A 20,120-nucleotide genomic window follows, 5' to 3' on the forward strand; every position below is an offset into this window, starting at 1 on the left:
CCTGAGATCTTCTTGCACTAGTAAAGCTAGAAAGTAGCCATATGACCTTTATTGTGGTGGTGCAAGCAATGTTAAACAACCCCCCCCCCTCCCCCCCCCAAAAAAAAAAAAAAAAAAAAAATTGAAGCTATTATGCTTGTCTTCTGTTGATTTAAAACTGTTCCATTTCAATTTGACGGATTTCAGATTCAAAAATCAAAAAGTTCAGCAGCCATAAGTATACACTCTTGGGTAAAACTGCATACATTTTAAGGCTGGCCTGACTGTTTACAGATGGTCAGAAGTCTGTAGTGAATTGCCCCCACGATTACACATTTAAACGGATTCGTTTCGATTTTCATTCATAAACGTTTACGATATTGTTTACTGTTTAATCGAAATGACCATATTGTCTTACACAATTTCTTAATCATTGCCTGTAATCATGGATTTTATCAATTCTAGTGGTTTATTCCAAAGAAAACAAACGGAAAATAGGTGTTTACAACCCTCCACACAGCATTACGGTGCAAAATTGCTCGTGACATAATACATTTTTGGTAAAAAATGGGGTTACAATGCAAAAAATGTGTGCTGACTCAATCGTGATGAGCCCTGCACATTCTTTATTTGTACATGTATAAAAAAAATAGAAAGAAAGACATCATTTGGCGACTCAAATACATGGTGTGTATAGTACATAGAGGTACCACTGTTTAAACGGTATCCTTTCGGTTCTTAGCAATCGTGTAAACGTTTACAAAAAATTGTAAATGTTGGAGCCTTATTCCCTTTATAATCAACCAGTACTTAATAAAGTCTCTGCAATTGAGTGAGAAAATTTAATTTGAAATATCCCTTATTCAGAATGGTTTCTTACATTCATCACACAGTTAATTTTGTAGTTATAACCAGTCTGGAAAAGCGAGCAAATTGGAAGAGAACCAGGCTGACAAGGAGAGAATAGAGAAAAAAATGGCCGCCATCGAAGAGGAGCTGAAGGATATTGTTACCAATATTGATAAATTGAGAAAAGATCTTTCAACACAAAAGGTGAAAATATTTCTAATATCACTTATGTTAAATGTGATCTCTGCATATATCTCAAGGGCAATCAGACAGGGCTCTAGCAACTGGGCGATTTAGGCGATTAAGTCGCCCGATTCATCTGAACTTCGCCGACTGTGAACATCAAAGCGAAAAAAAATTTCGCCGAGTTTTTTGGTCTGCTGACGCTTGTAAACATGTCTACGTGACACAAGTCGCCTGTCAATAAAATTTAAGCCACGCCTCCGAGCGTTGATTGGTACCTCGCAGTAACTGTCGATCCGAAAACGTACATGATAGCGGATTAAAATATCGCTAATTGACCACAATTAACACATGTAGGTGACATCATAAACAGCTCCAATTGGGACATGTGTCCTTTGTTATTCGCCGATGTAAATATTGAGTAGACGGGGTAGGTATGTTTAATTGTTTTTGATTGTGTTTGATTGCATAGATTTGTTTACAATCTGGGAAATGTTTGTCACGCGGTGCGTTATGAAATAAAGGTAAGTCGGTAATGAACCAACATAATTAAAATTGTGTGATAATTGCAATTAGTTTTAAATACTTTAAAACATCCGAATCAATTTTCAAATGAAACGATATCATTTTCAAGTGAAAATTTGAACTGTAAACATGTCGCTAAAATCCTGGTTACAGGGCGACTCGCAAAAGCCGAGTTCGTTCAAACGTAAATCTCCAGAAACAGAAATTTCTGATTCAAACTCTCCTGCAAAGAAAAAGATATTTACCAAGGAATTACGGCAGTCATCTTTCGATTGGTATGTTCAGGATACGAACGGTCTGTGGCATTGTAAATTATGCAGGGAAAATAAGCACGATAATGCTTATGCAAAGGGACACGAAGTACCCGCTAAAACAACAAATCACAGTCGTCATGCTAGTTGTAAGTACACATAAGTGAATTAAATTCAAAAGCAAGATGCTTATAATTTTATAATAAAAAAAATGTGTACTTCTTCATCATTAATCAAACTTGTGGCGATTTTTTTATAGGTGAAACTGACTAATGGTAATAAATGTTAAATCTATTTGAATTATTCAAAGACCTGATAATTAAAGGCACATGAATATAAATAGACTTTTTGCTTGTGTTAAAAAATGTCCACTTGAAAATTGTGCAGTTCTGTATATCAGAAACTGATTGATATGAAATTTATGTAAACATGATTGACTGTCTATTTTACAACTAAGTAATTTCTGGTGTGTCTTTGAAAATTAAAGGCACAGTATACTTTGACTTCTTTCTTGTGTATAGAAAAATGGGGTCTACTTGAAACTTGTGCATTTTTGAATATCAGAAACTGCTTGATAAAAAATTTATGTAATGATAGACTGTTTCACAACTTGATAATTTCTTGTGAGTCTTAGAACTATTTTTTTTATTTTCAGCACAAAGCCACTTGAATGCTGTCCATCGGTCAACAATGACAACTCAAAAACCAATGCAAAAGCTGTTAGAAGCAAAACTTCACAAAGATGATGAAATTGCGCTAAATCTCCTGAAAACAGCCTATCATATAGCAAAACGAGAATTACCGAAGGATGAAATGAGACACATGGTAGACTATGCTTCCCTTCTTGGTGTAGAGTTATCAAAAAGTAACTGTAATGTGCAATACACTAGTTCCCAGAGTGTGTCAGAGTTCCAGGCAGCCCTGGCTGAGGTAATATTGGATGATAAAATAAAGGCTATACAGCAGTCTGAGGTGTATTCTGTGACATTAGATGAAAGCACTGACAATGGAAACTTGAAGAGAGTAATAATGTACGCACAGTGTGTAACAGAACATGGGTTAGAATATTGTCTATTGTCCAATAAACAAATCAGTGAGGGTTCAGCTAGTGCTAAGAACATAGTATCTATGGTTGTAGAGGAACTCAAGTCAAAAGGGCTTGATATTACAAAACTAGTTGGCCTAGGGACAGATGGTGCTAGTGTAATGACAGGCCGAAAAGGTGGAGTAGTGAAATTACTCAAAGAACATTCCCCAACATTAATAGGTGTCCATTGTGCAGCTCACAGAACAGCATTGGCCACGTCACAGGCAGCCAAATTAGTGCCACACATGGAAAGCTACTCAAGATCAATTGCCAGTGTGTTTAGATACTTCCATAACTCAGCACTTCGATCAAACCGTTTAAGAACAATTCAGACACTGCTTAATCTACCATCAATAAAGTTTGCGGAAGTACATTCAGTGAGGTGGTTAAGTTTAGATCATGCTGTTCAGGTTATGTACCGTTCTTACCCAGCACTGTGTATGGCACTAGAAAGGGAGGCAATCTATGAGCCGTCTGCTAAAGGTCTATTACAGGAAGTTTCACTATACAAATTTATTGCCTTTACTCACCTAATGATGGACATTCTCCCCTTCATGACAAGGTTATCTAAGAAGTTCCAGGCACAAACAGTTGATTTCAGTGTAGTGAAACCAATGATTACCAGCACTTGTGAAAGCTTACAAGACTTGCTAGAGGCACCTGGACTGTTTGTTGAAAAGCTCTCTAAGTTTGTGGTTGAGGAAGATGGCAAGTATGTATACAAAAGACCATTATCAGAATCTGACTGTAAGTCTGTCAATAGTGCCATAATGGAAAATATTGAATTTGATGGATTCTCTAATGAAAGTGATGATGAAGGAGATGATGAAAATGTAGGCTACTCCCCAGTGCTTCACTACTATACCCAACAGGAGAACATTATTGAAACTGTGGCACCCATGTATATCCAAAAACTGACTGACAACTTAAGAGATAGATTTGATGAGACTGAAATTCTTGAAACAATGAAAGTGTTAATCCCTAAAAACATTGTCCAATCTGACTGTTTGTCCAAATATGGCCTCCAGGAAATAGAAACCCTGGCAGATCACTTCCACATCCACCTCCAAAACAAAGAAGTGAGGTCTGAGTATCAGACTTACAAGCGTCTGGTGAAAGGATCATATAGTGACAGTGACTTAATTGAAGTGATGTGTTTATTGATGAAAACAAATGACCTCCCAAACTTGATCATGTTGTTGAAATGTTGTTCAGTTATTCCAATGACAAGTGTTCAATGTGAACGTGGCTTTAGTACCCAAAATCGCATAAAATCAAAGGCCAGAACATCCATTAAGTGTAAGACCTTGGATGATCTAATGAGAATTTCAGAAGATGGACCAGACATAAAAGACTTTGACTTTCAATGTGCCCTTAAAAAATGGAAGTCATGTAAAGTGAGAAAGCTATACTCTTCATAAACAATGATTAGATATGTACATGTATGAAACTGCTAGTTATGTACATGCATGAAAGTTTTTCAACAAGAAACATAGACACTGAATTTGTTGACTCTTATGGAAGATGTGTAAATATGTATATGTTTTTTAGTTATTATGAATAGCTCATTTGACATTGATTTTTCAGGCTGAAATAGAACATGTTGCATATACAATGTATATATGTGTATATATTTTTTTGTATCATTTGACATTATTTTTAGTTATTATGAAAAGCTCATTTGACACTTTGATTTTTCAGGCTGAAATAGAACATGTTGTATATGTGTATATATTTTTTTGTATCATTTGACACCTTGATATCAGTTAAACCTTTTTTAAATAAGATGTTGTAAATAATAATATTTTTTTACTGTTTTTGAACATTTGGGAAATTGTCAAAACCTCATTTTAACACTTAGTTCAGTATTTAATAAATATATATGTTCTTGTTTAAAAGTAATTATGAAAATGTTATGATATATTGATAGTTTATAGATATATATGTGTATTTCTAAAATAAAAATAGTTTATTCTTATTTGTTTATATTTTATGCTTTAGTTTGAAAGGATATTCCTTCCCTTCTTGTGTTAACATGTAGACTGCGGTCCATTTAATGTTGGTATACCCACTTCTCCCTAAGTCTTGAAACTTCTCCCTAATGTGGGCTGAGGGAGAAGTGACTTCTCCCTAAAATTTTGGTCTAGCTAGAGCCCTGTCAGATCATAATTCCTGACATTATGTTTTTACCTTGACTATTAGAAGGATAGGTAAAGTAATTATACTCCCCCTAGAGTCTGTGTCGACATCACACTTCCGTTAAGTTTTTATGTATGCAAGTTGGTATCTACAAAACTGCTCAAGGAAATTCATTGAAACTTCATGCTTTTATTTGAGAACATTTAAGAAAGTCAGCGGCCAAGGTTCATAACTTAAACATGTATTTTGACAAAATAATTACCCCTTTTTTATACCCCCGCACAACAAAGTTATAAGGGGGGTATACTGGAATCAGCTTGTCCGTCCTGACGTCTCCCTGTCTGGCCGTCCTTCGCTTTTTCCTTGTCCGCCAAGATTTCTTTGACCCACAGTCTTCATATTTAGCATGGAGGTTAGTCGATGGAGATTAGTAGATGATCCCTATTAATTTTGAGGTCACTGGGTCAAAGGGCAAGGTCCGTGGGGCCTTAACTGAAAAAAGCTTGTCCGCCCAAAAACTTGAGATTCCTTTGACCCACAGTCTTCATATTTGGCATGGAGGTTAGTCATGATTAGTAGATGACCCCTATTGATTTTGAGGTCAAAGGTCAAGGTCACAGGGGCCTTGACTGAAAAAAGCTTGTCCGCCCAATAACTTGAGATTCCTTTGACCCACGGTCTTCATATTTGGCATGGAGGTTAGTCATGATTAGTAGAGGACCCCTTAAGATTTTGAGGTCACTGGGTCAAAGGTCAATTTCACAGGGGCCTTGACTGAAAAAAGCTTGTTCGCCCAATAACTTGAGATTCCTTTGACCCACAGTCTGCATATATGGCATGGAGGTTAGTCATGATTTGAAGATGACCCCTATTTATTTTGAGGTCAAAGGTCACGGTCACAGGGGCCTTTACTAAAAAAAGCTTGTCCACCCAATTACTTGAGATTCCTATGACCCAAGGTCTTCATATTTGGCATGGAGGTTAGTTATGATAAGTAAATTACCTCTATTGATTTTGAGGTCAAAGGTCAAGGTCACAGGGGCCTTGACTAAAGAAAGCTTGTCTGCCCAATTACTTGAGATTCCTTAGACCCACAGTCTTCATATTTGGCATGGAGGTAAGTCATGGTTAGTAGATGACCCCTATTGATTTTGAGGTCAAAGGTCAAGGTCACAGGGGCCTTAACTAAAAGCAGCTTGTCCGCCCAATAACTTGAGATTCTTTTGACCCACAGTCTTCATATTTGGCATGGAGGTTAGTCATGATAAGTAGATGACACCTATTGATTGCGAGGTCAGAGGTCAAGGTCACAGGGACCTTGACTAAAAAGCTTTTCCGCTCAAATAATAAGGAATGCTTTGGTCAACAGTCTTCATATTTGGTATTGAGGTTGTTTATGACTAGGTGATGATCCCTATTGCTTTAAAGGTGAATGTGTCAAAGGTCAAGGTCACAGGAATTTTTACTATAATAAGCTTGTCTGCTCAAATGCTTAAGAATACCTGTCCGCAGTGTATGGATTTTGACATTTTCACATTTAAAGCTAACTAAGCAATGCACTGGCTTAGTAACCTCAGATTTGGCAGGGAGGTTGTCCTTGAGCTCTAAATTGTTGATTCTGACAAAGTGGTATGCGGGGATATTCACGCCATGACAGTGGCAGTTCTAGTTTAACTTAAAAAATTCTATATTATCCAGGCTCTTGTATTACTTTCAAGCACTGAGAATAGTTGAGCATGCTATCCTTGTTCTTGTATTACTTTAATATTGAATAAAAAAAATGAATATGTATGTTTCTTTTTAGCTCACCTGTCACAAAGTGACAGGGTGAGCTTTTGTGATCGCTTTTCGTCCGGCGTCCGTCCGTCCGGCGTCCGTCCGTCCGTAAACTTTTGCTTTAAATGACATCTCCTCATAAACCACTGAGCCAATTTCATCCAAACTTCACAGGAATGTTCCTTTGGTGGTCACCTTTAAAAATTGTTCAAAGAATTTAATTCCATGCAGACCTCTGGTTGCCATGGCAACCAAAAGAAAAAACTTTAAATATCTTCTTTTAAAAAACCATAAGAGCTAGAGCTTAGATATTTGGCATGAAACATCTTCTAGTGAGTGTCTACCAAGTTTGTTCAAATAAAAGCCCTGGGGTCAAAATTGGCCCCGCCCCAGAGGGGCATTGATTTTCCCTATATGCCTATAGTAAAAACTTAAAAAATCTTCTTTTAAAGAACCCAAAGAGCTAGAGCTAAGATATTGGGCATGAAACATCTTCTAGCGAGTGTCTACCAAGTTTGTTCAAATAAAAGCCCTGGGGTCAAAATTGGCCCTGCCCCTGGCGGTCATTGATTTTCCCTATATGCATATAGTAAAAACTTAAAAAATCTTCTTTTAAAAAACCATAAGAGCTAGAGCTTAGATATTTGGCATGAAACATCTTCTAGTGAATGTCTACCAAGTTTGTTCAAATAAAAGCCCTGGGATCAAAATTGGCCCCGCCCCAGGGGGTCATTGATTTTCCCTATATGCATATAGTAAAAACTAAAAAAATCTTCTTTTAAAGAACCCAAACAGCTAGAGCTAAGATATTAAGCATGAAACATCTTCTAGTGAGTGTCTACCAAGTTTGTTCAAATTAAAGCCCTGGGGTCAAAATTGGCCCCGCCCCGGGGGTCATTGATTTTCCCTATATGCATATAGTAAAAACTTAAAAAATCTTCTTTTAAAGAACCATAAGAGCTAGAGCTAAGATATTTAGCATGAAACATCTTCTAACAAGTGTCTACCAAGTTTGTTCAAATAAAAGCCCTGGGGTCAAAATTGGCCCCGCCCCAGGGGGTCATTGATTTTCCCTATATCCATATAGTAAAAACTTAAAAAATCTTCTTTTAAAGAACTCAAAGAGCTAGAGCTAAGATATTTAGCATGAAACATGTTCTAATAGGTGTCTACCAAGTGTGTTCAAATAAAAGCCCTGGGGTCAAAATTGGGGGGGGGGGGTGTCATTGATTTTCCTTATATGTGTATAGCAAAAACTTAAAAATCTTCTTTGGAAAAACCCAAATAGCTAGAGTTTAGATATTAAGCATGAAACATCTTTAAGTAAATATCTACAAAGTTTGTTAAAATAAACGCCCGGGGGTCAAAACTGGCCCTGCCCCAGGGGTGTCATTGTTTTTAACTATATGTGTATAGTAAAAACTTTAAAAATCTTCTTTTAAAAAAGCCAATGAGCTAGAACTTAGATGTTTAGCATGAAACATCTTCTTATGGGTGTCTACCAAGTCTGTTCAAATAAACAAATAAAAGCCCTTGGGTAAAAATTGGCCCGGCGATGGGGGGCCTATATACAGGTGAGCGACCTCAGGGCCATCATGGCCCTCTTGTATTAAAAATTTATAGGTTTATCATAAAACTATGTGAAAGTACATTTTTGTAAAAAAAAGACATGAACAACTATATTGATATTACTGAAGCTTTTATCAAGGAAAAAACTTTATCAAATTTGGTATTAAAATTTAATATATCTACAAGGTACGAGAACTTGATGTCAGAATAATCTGAATTTGAGAAATAAGCAGAAAGAAATAAACTGAATCAAATTTGGTATAAAAAATAATATCATATCTTCAAGGTACGAGAACTTGACCTTCAGAATAATCTGAATTTGAGAAATAAACAGAAAGAGATAGAAAAGATCAGTAGAAAGATTGTTGACCTGGAGAGTAAACTTGGAGATTTAGACGTGGCTTACCTAGACAGGGAACGTAGACGTCTACAACGAGAAATGGAAAATCTAACAAAACAGGTAAGTCCGAGCTGTTGATGATTTGATGGGAATAACAAAATCCACATGTTTATATTTATAATAACGAGATACAGAAATTATTATTATTCAAGTAACAAAATTCACAACATTATATAATACCAGAATTATGTGATTACAAACTTTATAATTGGCAGTGACTACCAATTTACCAGATTTCCGATGCTGTGATTACTGTTCAATACAAAGTGAAATTGACCTGTTGATATTGATCAAACTTCATCATAAAGCATTGGGGCCAAATTTTATAGTCAATAACTAGTAACCAACAGTAAATGGCTTTACAGTAATAGAGTACTTCAGTCATCTAATCCAAAACAGTGTTGTTTAAGAGAAAAATCATGCTTAAATTACACACTTAGAAAGGGATCTATTGCCTAAAACAAAACAAACATTTCTGTGTTGTCTATCTGCTTATTCAGGGCTTGTTTGAATTAAAAAGGAATGCGGACAGCTTTGATAATTTACCTGACGGAGAATTTCACATTAGCCAGCCATAGACAGGGATATTACTTCATCAACTCACAGTCATTGTATAGTATGCTTTAGTACATGAATGACAAAATTCACGTTTTATTGCTTACAAATATTACGATTTGGTTAATATTTATTATACTGGAAAGGATTTGAATTTCAAAGTGATAGTACACCTATAATATAAAAATACCTCATTTAATTCAGCGGCATACCGCAGAAGGCCGTCAGACTGAATTGGAGAACCAGATTAGAGCTGTGAAGAAGGAGTTACAAACAGACATGTATAAAGGAGCAGAGGAGAAATATCGTAACAAAATGATTGACCTTAGAGTAAGAGAACATAGTTCAAGTTTCGTCCTTTTGTACAATGAATTTAGATTTTGTAAATGTTTCTAGACTTAAAAGTTTGTTTGATAAATTTAAATCATAAATTTTATTGATAAGTAGTTTCTTTTTGATCGCGCAATATATCAGCTTGTTTTTCTGTCTTTGTTAAGATTGAAATGCTTTTAAGCTCATACCATTCTGTAGCATCCGATAAATTGTATTAAAGAATGAATCGTAAGAAGTTTTTAAAATGTAACTTAAATTTCTGATTTTTAATGTAAGAATTTTATTTATGTATGAACATTCGTGTATCTTCTCAAATGTTTGATTGTAATGTTTGACTTAAAGTCATGGCAGTTGCTGAAAAAAAAATTTGCAAGGTTAATTGTCAGATGTTGTAATGTTATTTCAGACAACAGAACTGGCTAATGGAGATTTAGAGAAATATTACCATGCACTAGATAAGTATGTTTGAAATAAAAACTTATCTCACTTGTTGTTTATTTCATTTCTGTCTTTTTTTTCAAAGGGCTAAAAGTTACTAACTTTGAATGCGGTTTCATGATTGTAAACTTAAAACTTTCTGGTGACATATAAATCTTTAAGTGTGATGTGTTATAAAGCTAGCTGTCAAAAATGTTAATGATTTCACCTTGGTGCCAATTAATGTTAATGATTTCACCTTGGTGCCAATTAATGTTAATGATTTCACCTTGGTGCCAATTAATGTTAATGATTTCACCTGGTGCCAATTAATGTTAATGATTTCACCTTGGTGCCAATTAATGTTAATGATTTCACCTTGGTGCCAATTAATGTTAATGATTTCACCTTGGTGCCAATTAATGTTAATGATTTCACCTGGTGCCAATTAATGTTAATGATTTCACCTTGGTGCCAATTAATGTTAATGATTTCACCTTGGTGCCAATTAATGTTAATCAAGAATCAATATCCTGGCTAAAATATAGAACAACTGTAACTGAAAATAGAAAAGGCTCTTCACAGAAAATATGCTTCACAATATTGTTTAATTTGATGGATTGGAAGTAGCTGTTGAGGAGAAAATGTATGTCAATCAGAACATTTGGTTGTCTTCCACAAGTAAAGCTGAAAAGTCAAATAGCCAACATAGTACTGTTCATTTGATATATTTTTTAAAGACTTACAAGGTAAAATTAGAAATTTAATTAATTTGGAAGATTTTATTTTGGATACAGAGAGGTTTATTTGCGAGATACGATTTTTTTTTTTCATTGAAGCCAACAATGTCGGACTATGCAGATGAACCATTTTTCCAGACTCTTAACTATTGGCATAGCTCTAATAAAATTCTTGCTAGCCCTTAATGGGTAAAATTTCATCACTGATATAAGTCTGAATTATTATTTTGATAGGGCTATTATGAATTACCACAATATGAAGATGTCGGAAATCAACAAAATTATCCGAGACCTGTGGAGGCAGACCTACAGGGGTCAAGGTAAAGTGTTAATTTGGTACCTATTTCATACAGTGTCCTTTCTTTTGAAAAGGCATTTGTAAAATTACCATAAAAGGGTATGTATGTGTGTATATTCTATGTTTAATGAGGGTTCATACGCCTAATGTAGTGATGGAAATCGGATGAAATTTGTTCCAATTGATCATCGGTTCAGTCAGACGGGATATAATCCATAATTTTTCGAATAAAGTTGCCTTAAAAAGAAATAGGGAAGTAACATTTCTTCCTAAGACACTTGATTATATTTAGTAACATGAACTTCATTTAGCACTCACAACACAGTTTTAACCCATTATAGTCATAATTTTATGAAATAGATTTTATTTTTCAATGGATGTCAAATAATAACATTCACATCACATTATATTACTTATTGATCCTGTTCAACTCCAAATTGTCCCTGAGATGATTTTTTGCGATCTGCGAGGTGTTCCTAAAAGAAAATTACCGTCAGAATTAATTTCCTTTGATACTTTAAACATTTTCCACGACGTCGCGGAACAAATTTTTGTGAATCGATTATTGTCGCTTTATATAACAGTAACTGATTATTGGCGACTTGCGACAATCGTAACATCACTACTTTAAAGGCACAAAAAGCAGCGTTTTCTGTCAAGTACGGACCCCGTACATGTCGCCAATTATGCCCTTAAAAGGGTAATTTTTTAGGCATAACATGGGGATCATTTACCTCCATGCAATTTACATGGAGTATTAGCCAAAGATATGAATTTATAGGTCTCTGTACGGCGGCCAATGAGAACCTTAATGTAAAGTAACTTAAGACAATATGAAAATGAGCTAGCCCTGAAAAGGGCTTTCAGGGCTATCTGGCGACCGCCACTCATGAAATAATCATTTTCATACCTCTCAATGAAAATAAATCCTGTTTTTATAAAAAAAAAATACTTATATATCCTCTATTTATTTGTTGTTTACAGACATAGAAACTATAGAGATACGTTCAGATGAGGATGATTCCGCGGCCATGAAGACACGTAAGACGTATAACTACCGTGTTGTGATGATCAAACCTGGGGACGCTGTTATAGACATGAGGGGGAGATGTAGTGCTGGACAAAAGGTGAAATTTCTGATGTATCTTTATTTAAAATTAAATAAAAGTTATTAGATCTTCTAGCAATAGTTTATAATTTATTTTTTACGTTTTCTGAAAGTTATACAGAAATTACACAGTTTTCAGTATTTTATTATATGAAATTTTTATGATCTTTTTATGTAAGGTTATTTGTTGGGTAATTCATACTAAAGGCTTACATGTTATGTAAATAAAATTCAGTAAGACTGGTGCAATATCAGTGATTAAATGATCAAATGAAGTTGATTTGCCTGTAATATTTGTACACTGTAGCCTCGATAACTCGCTCTTCACTATAACGCTAATCTCAGTAGAGCGCTCATAGACCTTGGCTCCCAAAAAAAAAAAAAAAAAAAAACTTCCAAAAAAAAAATTTTTTTTTCTTAAGTAGACTTAGATTTATAGCGCGCTATAACGCTTGCTCAATTTGACTGTCAAGTACAATAAACAATTGTTATTAGGACATTTATGAGCGCCAAAGGTGTGAAAAACATGCCTAGGTAAGCGTTTATTTGCTCTTTTGTTGTTTTACCTGTCGTCAAATTGTTTCCAAAATCTCAAATTCATATCATAACTGTGACATTGGCAACCGGTGGTGAGTATAAAAAACTAAAATTCACACACATATCTTTGACATGTAAACCTCGCTGAATTAAATAACCCACAAGCCCAAAATCAATTTAAAATCCTGCACTGTAAATAGAGCGGCCATGACAGGTAGTAATTGGCGTCTGATTTACTAAGGGACACAACTAAAGCTGGACTGTAAATTACAGTTTAGCTTTAGTTGTGTCCCCTAGTTAATCAAACGTCATTACAGTAATGGCTGTTAGTGTTTACACTACATTCATACCTTGTGATACCTTGTGATGTTTGGGAAACTTTATTAGTCCCCTAACAGACTATCATTCCCCTCGAGTTCCGTTTTCAGTGTCGTCCGCTCCGGTATTGGTCTATCTAATATATATTGTCCATTTTAAATCTCTTCCATTGCCAGTGTTTATCTAACTTAGATTTGAACTCATTTACATTCTTTGATATAACTATTTCACTGGGAAGTAGGTTCCATTCGTTTACGACTCTATAAGTGAAGGAATTTTGTCTTATTGCCTTTAGTGGTCTTAACTTTTCTAATTTATAAATATGTCCTCGGATTTCATGATTAGTAACAGATAATTTGAATAACTTTTCATAGTCAAAATCGTCTATTTTGCGAATAAGTTTAAAAACTTGTATCATATCTCCACGTTGACGTCTGTATTCAAGAGTTGGTAAATTCAAAGCCCTTAATCTTTGTTCATATGTGAGTCCTCTTAGTTCAGGGATGATTCTTGTAGCTCTTCTTTGGGTATTTTCCACTAGTTGTTTATTTTTCTTTGTTACAGGGTAATAAATGATATTTCCATAATCAGTGATTGGTCTTACAAGACCTTTATACAATAACAAAAATTGCTTCTTATCCATGTGAACAAAATTTCTTTTCAGCAACCCGATATGTGAGTTTACTTTATTTACAGTGCGACCGATGTGCTCATCGAATTTCAAATTAGACGTAAAATTAATACCTAGGTCTTTTTCCTTGTCAATGATTTCAATATCAACATCAATACCAGTGTTGTCTTTCATTTTGTATTTTGTATCAAAATTGCTGTTTCCAATCCGCATTATCTTACATTTGCTAGAGTTGAATCTGAGTAACCAGTCGTCACTCCATTTACATAGTGTATTAATGTCATTTTGAAGTACTTGTTGATCAGACATATTTCTCATAATTCGATATAATTTTGTATCATCAGCAAAGAGTCTACAAACACATTTTACGGCTTCAGGAATATCATTCACAAAGATAACAAACAATAATGGACCTAATACTGATCCTTGTGGTACACCAGAAATAACATTACTCCACTTGGATATATTACCATTAATTACAACACGCTGTTTTCTATCTAAAAGAAAACTTTGAATCCATTGATGCAATTTCCCTGTAATGCCATATGCTGAAAGTTTATGAAGTAAACGTTTATGGGGAACCGTATCAAATGCCTTAGCAAAATCAAAATAAACAGAATCAACTTGTAGATTTTCATCCAAAGCTTCAGTCCAATCATCCAATACTGATAATAACTGTAAAATGGTGCTTCTATGGTCCCTAAATCCAAATTGACTATCCGACAACATATCATGCATTTTCAATAATTCCCTGTCTAACATTTCGCTCCAGCATTTTACATACAATAGAAGTTAATGAAACAGGACGGTAGTTACCAGGATCAGATTTTTGTCCTTTTTTATAAATACAAGTCACATTTGCTAGTTTCCAATCATTCGGAATATTTCCTTCTTGTAATGATTTTGAGAATAACGTGTGTAGAGGCATGTATAGTTGATAAGCACATTCTTTTAAAAACTTAGGATGACAATTATCTGCGCCTGCGGCTTTTGAAGTATTTAGGGAATTCAACTGTTTCAAAATGTTCTCAGAGTTTAGATTAACCATATCAATATACTCAATTTGAATCAATTCTGCTCTCAAAAACTGGCATATTTGAATCACCTTCCTTTGTAAAAACGGATGTAAAAAAGTCATTTAAAACTTCAGCTTTGCTACTATCATCTGTTATTATGTCTCCATTTACATCTTTCAAATCTCCAATTCCCGTTTTTGATTTAGTCTGTTCTTTTACATAACCCCAGAAGTTTTTTACATTTGTCTTAATATTATCTGCTATTCCTTTCTCATGTTTCCTCTTTGCGTATCTCACTGCCTTTGAAACTTTATTTCTAATTTTACAATATTCTTCATAGGCTTGGTATGAACGACTGTATGTAAACCTTTTCCAAGCATGATACTTTCTTTTCACCATTTTTACACAGTAGTTGTCCATCCACCTAGGTTTATGCCTGGTGCTAACCTTTTTAAAAGGAATAAACTTGTCTGTTACATAATTAATCTGTTTCAAAAAATATTCCCAACATTCACAAACATTAAAGTTGTGCATAACTTCCCAGTCCACATCACTCAAATATTTTCTACACAAGTTATAGTCACCCTTGAAATAATTTTTTCGAGGTTTTAACGATACTTCAAAATCAATGTTACACATAATGTCAAATGTTATACTGATATGATCGCTTGCTCCTAACTTATCACCGTATCTAACGTTGTTGACTAGTCCCTCTGAATTAGTCAATAACAAATCTAACAAACTAGGATTGTACCCAATTCTATAACGTGTATTTTCATATACATGTTGAAACAAATAATTATCTCTCAATGTTTCAATAAATTTATACGATATATGGTTTTCATTATGTATTGTCGACCAGGAGTCCCAATTTATGTCCGGGAAGTTAAAATCTCCGACAATTACCAAGTTTTTATGTGTCTTTATATAATCATGAGTAAATAAATTTAACAATAAGTCATTGTTTACATTGTCACTATTTGGGCTTCTGTATATGCCACCAATCAACAATTTTTCTTTCTTATTTATTCTTATTTCGCACCAAGAGGATTCTTTCATAGGCATCTCATTTAAGTTTTCACACTTCTCAGCCGATATAACATCTTTTACATAAATAACAACTCCCCTACAATTTTTTGTAATATTCCCAACAAATGTACTATAACCTGGTATTTTAAATTCACATGGGTGTATATTTGTTTGATCACCATTTTTTGGAAACATTTCAGAAATTACTATAATGTCCGGTTCGTGTATTGATATTACGACAACTAATTCATTTAATTCATTCAATAGTCCATCTGCATTTGTATAATATACTTTTAACTTATTTACATTATGCTGTTCTCCCTGAACATTGTAATTTAAACTTACAAAACTGTCCTCCATATTTGAAGAGTTTAAAGAATCAGGACTCTCTTCTAAACTGTTTAAACTATAGGAACTGTTGAAACTACTTATGGAACTGTTGAAACTTGAACTGTTAACAAAACTATTTGTACAGTCACTGTCTGCACTATTCACTTCAGAGCCGAAATGGCTGGATCTCCCTATCCATTTCCCTTCCTAACGCCGCGAAACTATTCTGAACTGATGTCCCAGAGTTTCCACCCCGTGACGAGTTACCACCATGACCACGTCCTCTACCTTGAAATGATGTATATGAGTGGTCCGATCCATTATTTACCACTGTTTTCACTATTTTCCCTCTACGAATTACAAGGCCAGTCTCCCCTTCATTCTCCCTTTTACGCCTTTCTTGCCTTAATTCAAAGGCCAATTTCCTTTGATTTTTTGTTAGATCCGGTGTTACATAGATATTTGAGTATTTGGCATCATTTTTAAGTCTACGTGCCGCTTCAAGAATCCTTCTTTTGGTATCAAAATCTTTTACCGTTAAACGTAGCGGCCTCGCTTTCTGTCTTCCTTCAAATATTCTGCCAAGACGAGTACATTCCCCCATCTGTACATTACAACTCAATTTATCATTAACTATTTCTGATATACTCTCACTATCCTGTCTCTTTTTTTCATTCAGTTCTTCAGCACTACTTTCTGGCAAACCTAAAAAGATAACATTGAGCTTCCTACTTTGGATTTCTCTCTCTTCCTGTAATGCCTCATGCACTGCCTCTTGAATATTACTATCAGCCTGTTCATTATCCCTAGAAGTAGGGGATGTTGCCAAATCTAACCTTTCTTCGATATTTTTAATTTTCTCCTCAACTGAAGTCAGTTGTGCTAGTATTCTCTTTAGTCCTGGGAGGGCAATATTACAATGTTGACAAGTCCACAACACAGACGAATATCTTCCGACCTGATTCGAAAGTTTTTCGTTTCTTTTAAATATAATTAGTATTATTGTGAATATAATACATGTTTACATCATTGAATGGCTTTAGAAAAAGATAATGTCGATATTCATTGAACAGTAAGTAAAAAAAAATCAGCGTTATATATAATATGTGGTGGGTGGGGTAATGCGGTAATTTCGCAATGAGCGTTCTAATGAGAGCCTCGTTAGAACGCGGTGGTGAGACATTGGACCCCAACATGAGCGTTTTAATGAGGCTGAAGTGTATGCATATTTTAAGGAATATCTGCATGACAATGAGTCTATTTCAAAGATGACACCTTAACACCTCAACTTTACTGAAATGGCTCTAAACCCAAAGGACAAATAATGCCTTTTCTTTTACATAATGTGGTGAAATGCTTACTATCTTATTTGTGATATCATTCAGGTACTGGCATCCTTGATAATACGCTTGGCCTTGGCTGAGACGTTCTGTTTGAACTGTGGAATTTTAGCGCTAGATGAACCTACGACCAATCTGGATAGAGAAAATATTGAAAGTTTAGCTGGTGCACTAGTGGAGTATGTATATATAAGTACCGGTATAAATATTTAGGAGTCATCATGAGTAGTGAGGGTGGCCTTGTAATTTAGTCGGTTGTAGTAATAAAGCTTTTTATCTGAATAGTCAATGGTTTTACACAGGTTACGGCTTGTGTCTGATATATTGGTGTGATTGACCTGTTTCATATTACTCCTCAAGTAAAGCTAGAAATCTTCCAAATTAACTTAAAACAGATTTTGTTTGACTTGGAACCGAACATGAAATATATTTTTTTAATTTCGCGGAAATTAGTCTGTTTACTGACGCAATTTCTTTTCAAGGATTTTAAACTTTTGGGGTATTTTATCCCTGACTGAATCAATGTATTAAAAAAGCAGCATTTGGATGTGTTGGCATGCAGGTTATATTTGTTTTTGCTTAAACTCTGCTTAATCCAAAGCTACATTGTAATATAGGAATAAAGGTTTTGTATAGAATGCTTTTTCATGAAAATAGTTTACAGTTTAGTTTGCGTAAACACTGTTCAGGAAAGGAATGAATTTTTTTAGCAACTGATTGAGGATTCAAATGTTTCATTAATGATCGTCTAAATTCACTGCTTGTAAGATGCAATATAGATTAAGCTATACCACCAGGATCGGTCATGTCTGAACAGTTCAAATAAATGTTAAACCTTTAAGTGTTAGTTGGAAAAATAACAGGCCTATCCTGCTGTTGTAGATTCTGGCCAGCTTAAAGGTCATCTTGCCTAACTGTGCAGTCTGGCGAGGTTTGATACTTCTGCCACTCACAGCATTTTCATACATATAATAAGTCCCACAAACTTAACAATGTCTCTTCTCAATTTAAAGCTGGACAAGTTTGATACAAAAGTTTTATTTTAGTAATGCTGTAATTAGCTACTCTAATTGGTTAATATATGAATATTTCTTCCACCAGGATCATTAAAGGACGCATTCACCAAAGAAACTTTCAGCTGGTAATCATTACCCACGATGAAGATTTTGTAGAGTTACTGGGTAGATCAGAATATGTAGACTATTTCTTCAAAGTCAGCAAAAATCAATAGTAAGTATTTAAAGTTATTGATTTTGTTTGATCCTTATTATTATTGTTTTCTTGTAAACTTCATTTCACATTGTATCATAGTCTTTGAAATTTAAAATGTTAATAAACAATGTTGATTTGATTGGGATATCTAGTTGAGCTGGGTAATAGGAAAGTTATTGATCTATAAATAGTTTTTATGAATAAGAGTGGTAACCCTACTCAGGTGCCCGTTCATGCCTGAAATGATGTTCAGAAGGGCACCTGAGGTATTCCTCCACCAGTATAGCTGGAATGTCGCCAAATGACCTACAGTTGAGTTCACACTAAAGGTTACACAAAGTGCACTAGGAGTGCACTAGATGTGCACTACTAGTGCACTACAAAGTGCACTAGTAGTGCACTTCATAAGTGCACTTTGTAGTGCACCAGACCTATTATATGTATTAAGCAGTTACCTTTTATTTCACTGAATAGCAATTTGACTTTTACAAAAAGATAGAATATATAGATACTGTATCTGTTTAATAGTTTTTCAATAAAAATTTGAAATTGTGATTATTGGATTATGTAAAATATGGCGTAAAATATTAGAACAAAAAACTTCAAAGTCATTATATACTGTTTTTGTACTTTGAAATTTAATTGTTAGAATAAGTAATTTAAATATAAATAATTATAACTTTAATGTTGATAAGTGCATAAATGAACAAACTTAATTGATATTTAATATGATTCTATTTTATTATCATCTGTTAATGAAATATGAAACATTGAAATGCTGATCAAACAAAATTAAGTCAGTTCTTTTTTGGGGGAGGGAGGGAGAATTATACCGTAGTATTAGTTATTTTTGATCTTATTAAACTTATGGTTGTTTTAGTTAAAGGTAATGATTTTCAGCATTAATAGCCTTTAATACATTAAAGAATTAATCTGTTTATATTTGGCCTAAATTTTGTCAATTTTATTTCATTTAATGATCTCTCTTACCTTCTCAAACTGAGATTTACCTAAGATTAATATAAATGATATATATTATTCTGAAAATAAATATTTATATATAATGGTGGTATGTATTGATATGTGTGGATAAAGTATTGATATGTACCTGTGGGATACTAGTATACTTAAACTGACTTGGATATTAACAAAAAGATTAGAAAATCTGTCAATTCCATTTTTTGAGACGACACCAATCTTTTTTCCTTTATTTTTTTCATGCATTGTAACATTATTATGCAATATGATTAATTTTATGAGTTCATTATAAATTGCAAAAATATTCATTTTTCTTTCTGTACTATATTTGTAATGAAATTTATTGGCACCAACATCCAGAGAGTACAGAATTTACATCGCCTAATCTGGCTTATGTTATTTACCCTGAGGGGCTCTCTTATCAAAACACCTATACACAGCATGACTTTTGACACTTTAATCTCCTGTAACTGTTTTCTGCTCATGTATGATATCAAATTTAAAAAAAAAAAAACAGATC

General features: G+C 34.2%; 2 protein-coding genes across 4 annotated transcripts in view; both read left to right on the top strand.

Moving 5' to 3' along the window:
- LOC132721555 (DNA repair protein RAD50-like) overlaps positions 1-20,120 on the top strand; it is a 50,263-nt gene that overhangs the window by 27,791 nt on the left and 2,352 nt on the right. For all 3 annotated transcript variants that reach the window (XM_060705879.1, XM_060705881.1, XM_060705880.1), the window contains 8 exons: positions 885-1,032; positions 8,645-8,818; positions 9,518-9,643; positions 10,053-10,105; positions 11,038-11,123; positions 12,086-12,228; positions 17,456-17,589; positions 18,512-18,640. In XM_060705879.1, coding sequence (XP_060561862.1) covers positions 885-1,032; positions 8,645-8,818; positions 9,518-9,643; positions 10,053-10,105; positions 11,038-11,123; positions 12,086-12,228; positions 17,456-17,589; positions 18,512-18,640 — 993 coding nt within the window. The remainder of the gene's footprint in view (positions 1-884; positions 1,033-8,644; positions 8,819-9,517; positions 9,644-10,052; positions 10,106-11,037; positions 11,124-12,085; positions 12,229-17,455; positions 17,590-18,511; positions 18,641-20,120) is intronic.
- On the top strand, positions 2,041-5,026 carry LOC132721556 (zinc finger protein 862-like). Its single transcript, XM_060705882.1, has one exon. It carries the CDS (start codon positions 2,478-2,480, stop codon positions 4,293-4,295), a length of 1,818 nt encoding a protein of 605 aa, XP_060561865.1. The 5' UTR covers positions 2,041-2,477; the 3' UTR covers positions 4,296-5,026.

This window comes from Ruditapes philippinarum, unplaced genomic scaffold, assembly GCF_026571515.1.
Source record: "Ruditapes philippinarum isolate M1 unplaced genomic scaffold, ASM2657151v2 ctg455_1_1_1_1, whole genome shotgun sequence".
In the NCBI taxonomy this organism is placed as follows: Eukaryota; Metazoa; Mollusca; class Bivalvia; order Venerida; family Veneridae; genus Ruditapes; species Ruditapes philippinarum.

Excerpts from the sequence above, each read along its gene's own strand:
- LOC132721556 (XM_060705882.1), top strand. The coding sequence starts at position 2,478 with ATGACAACTCAAAAACCAATGCAAAAGCTGTTAGAAGCAAAACTTCAC.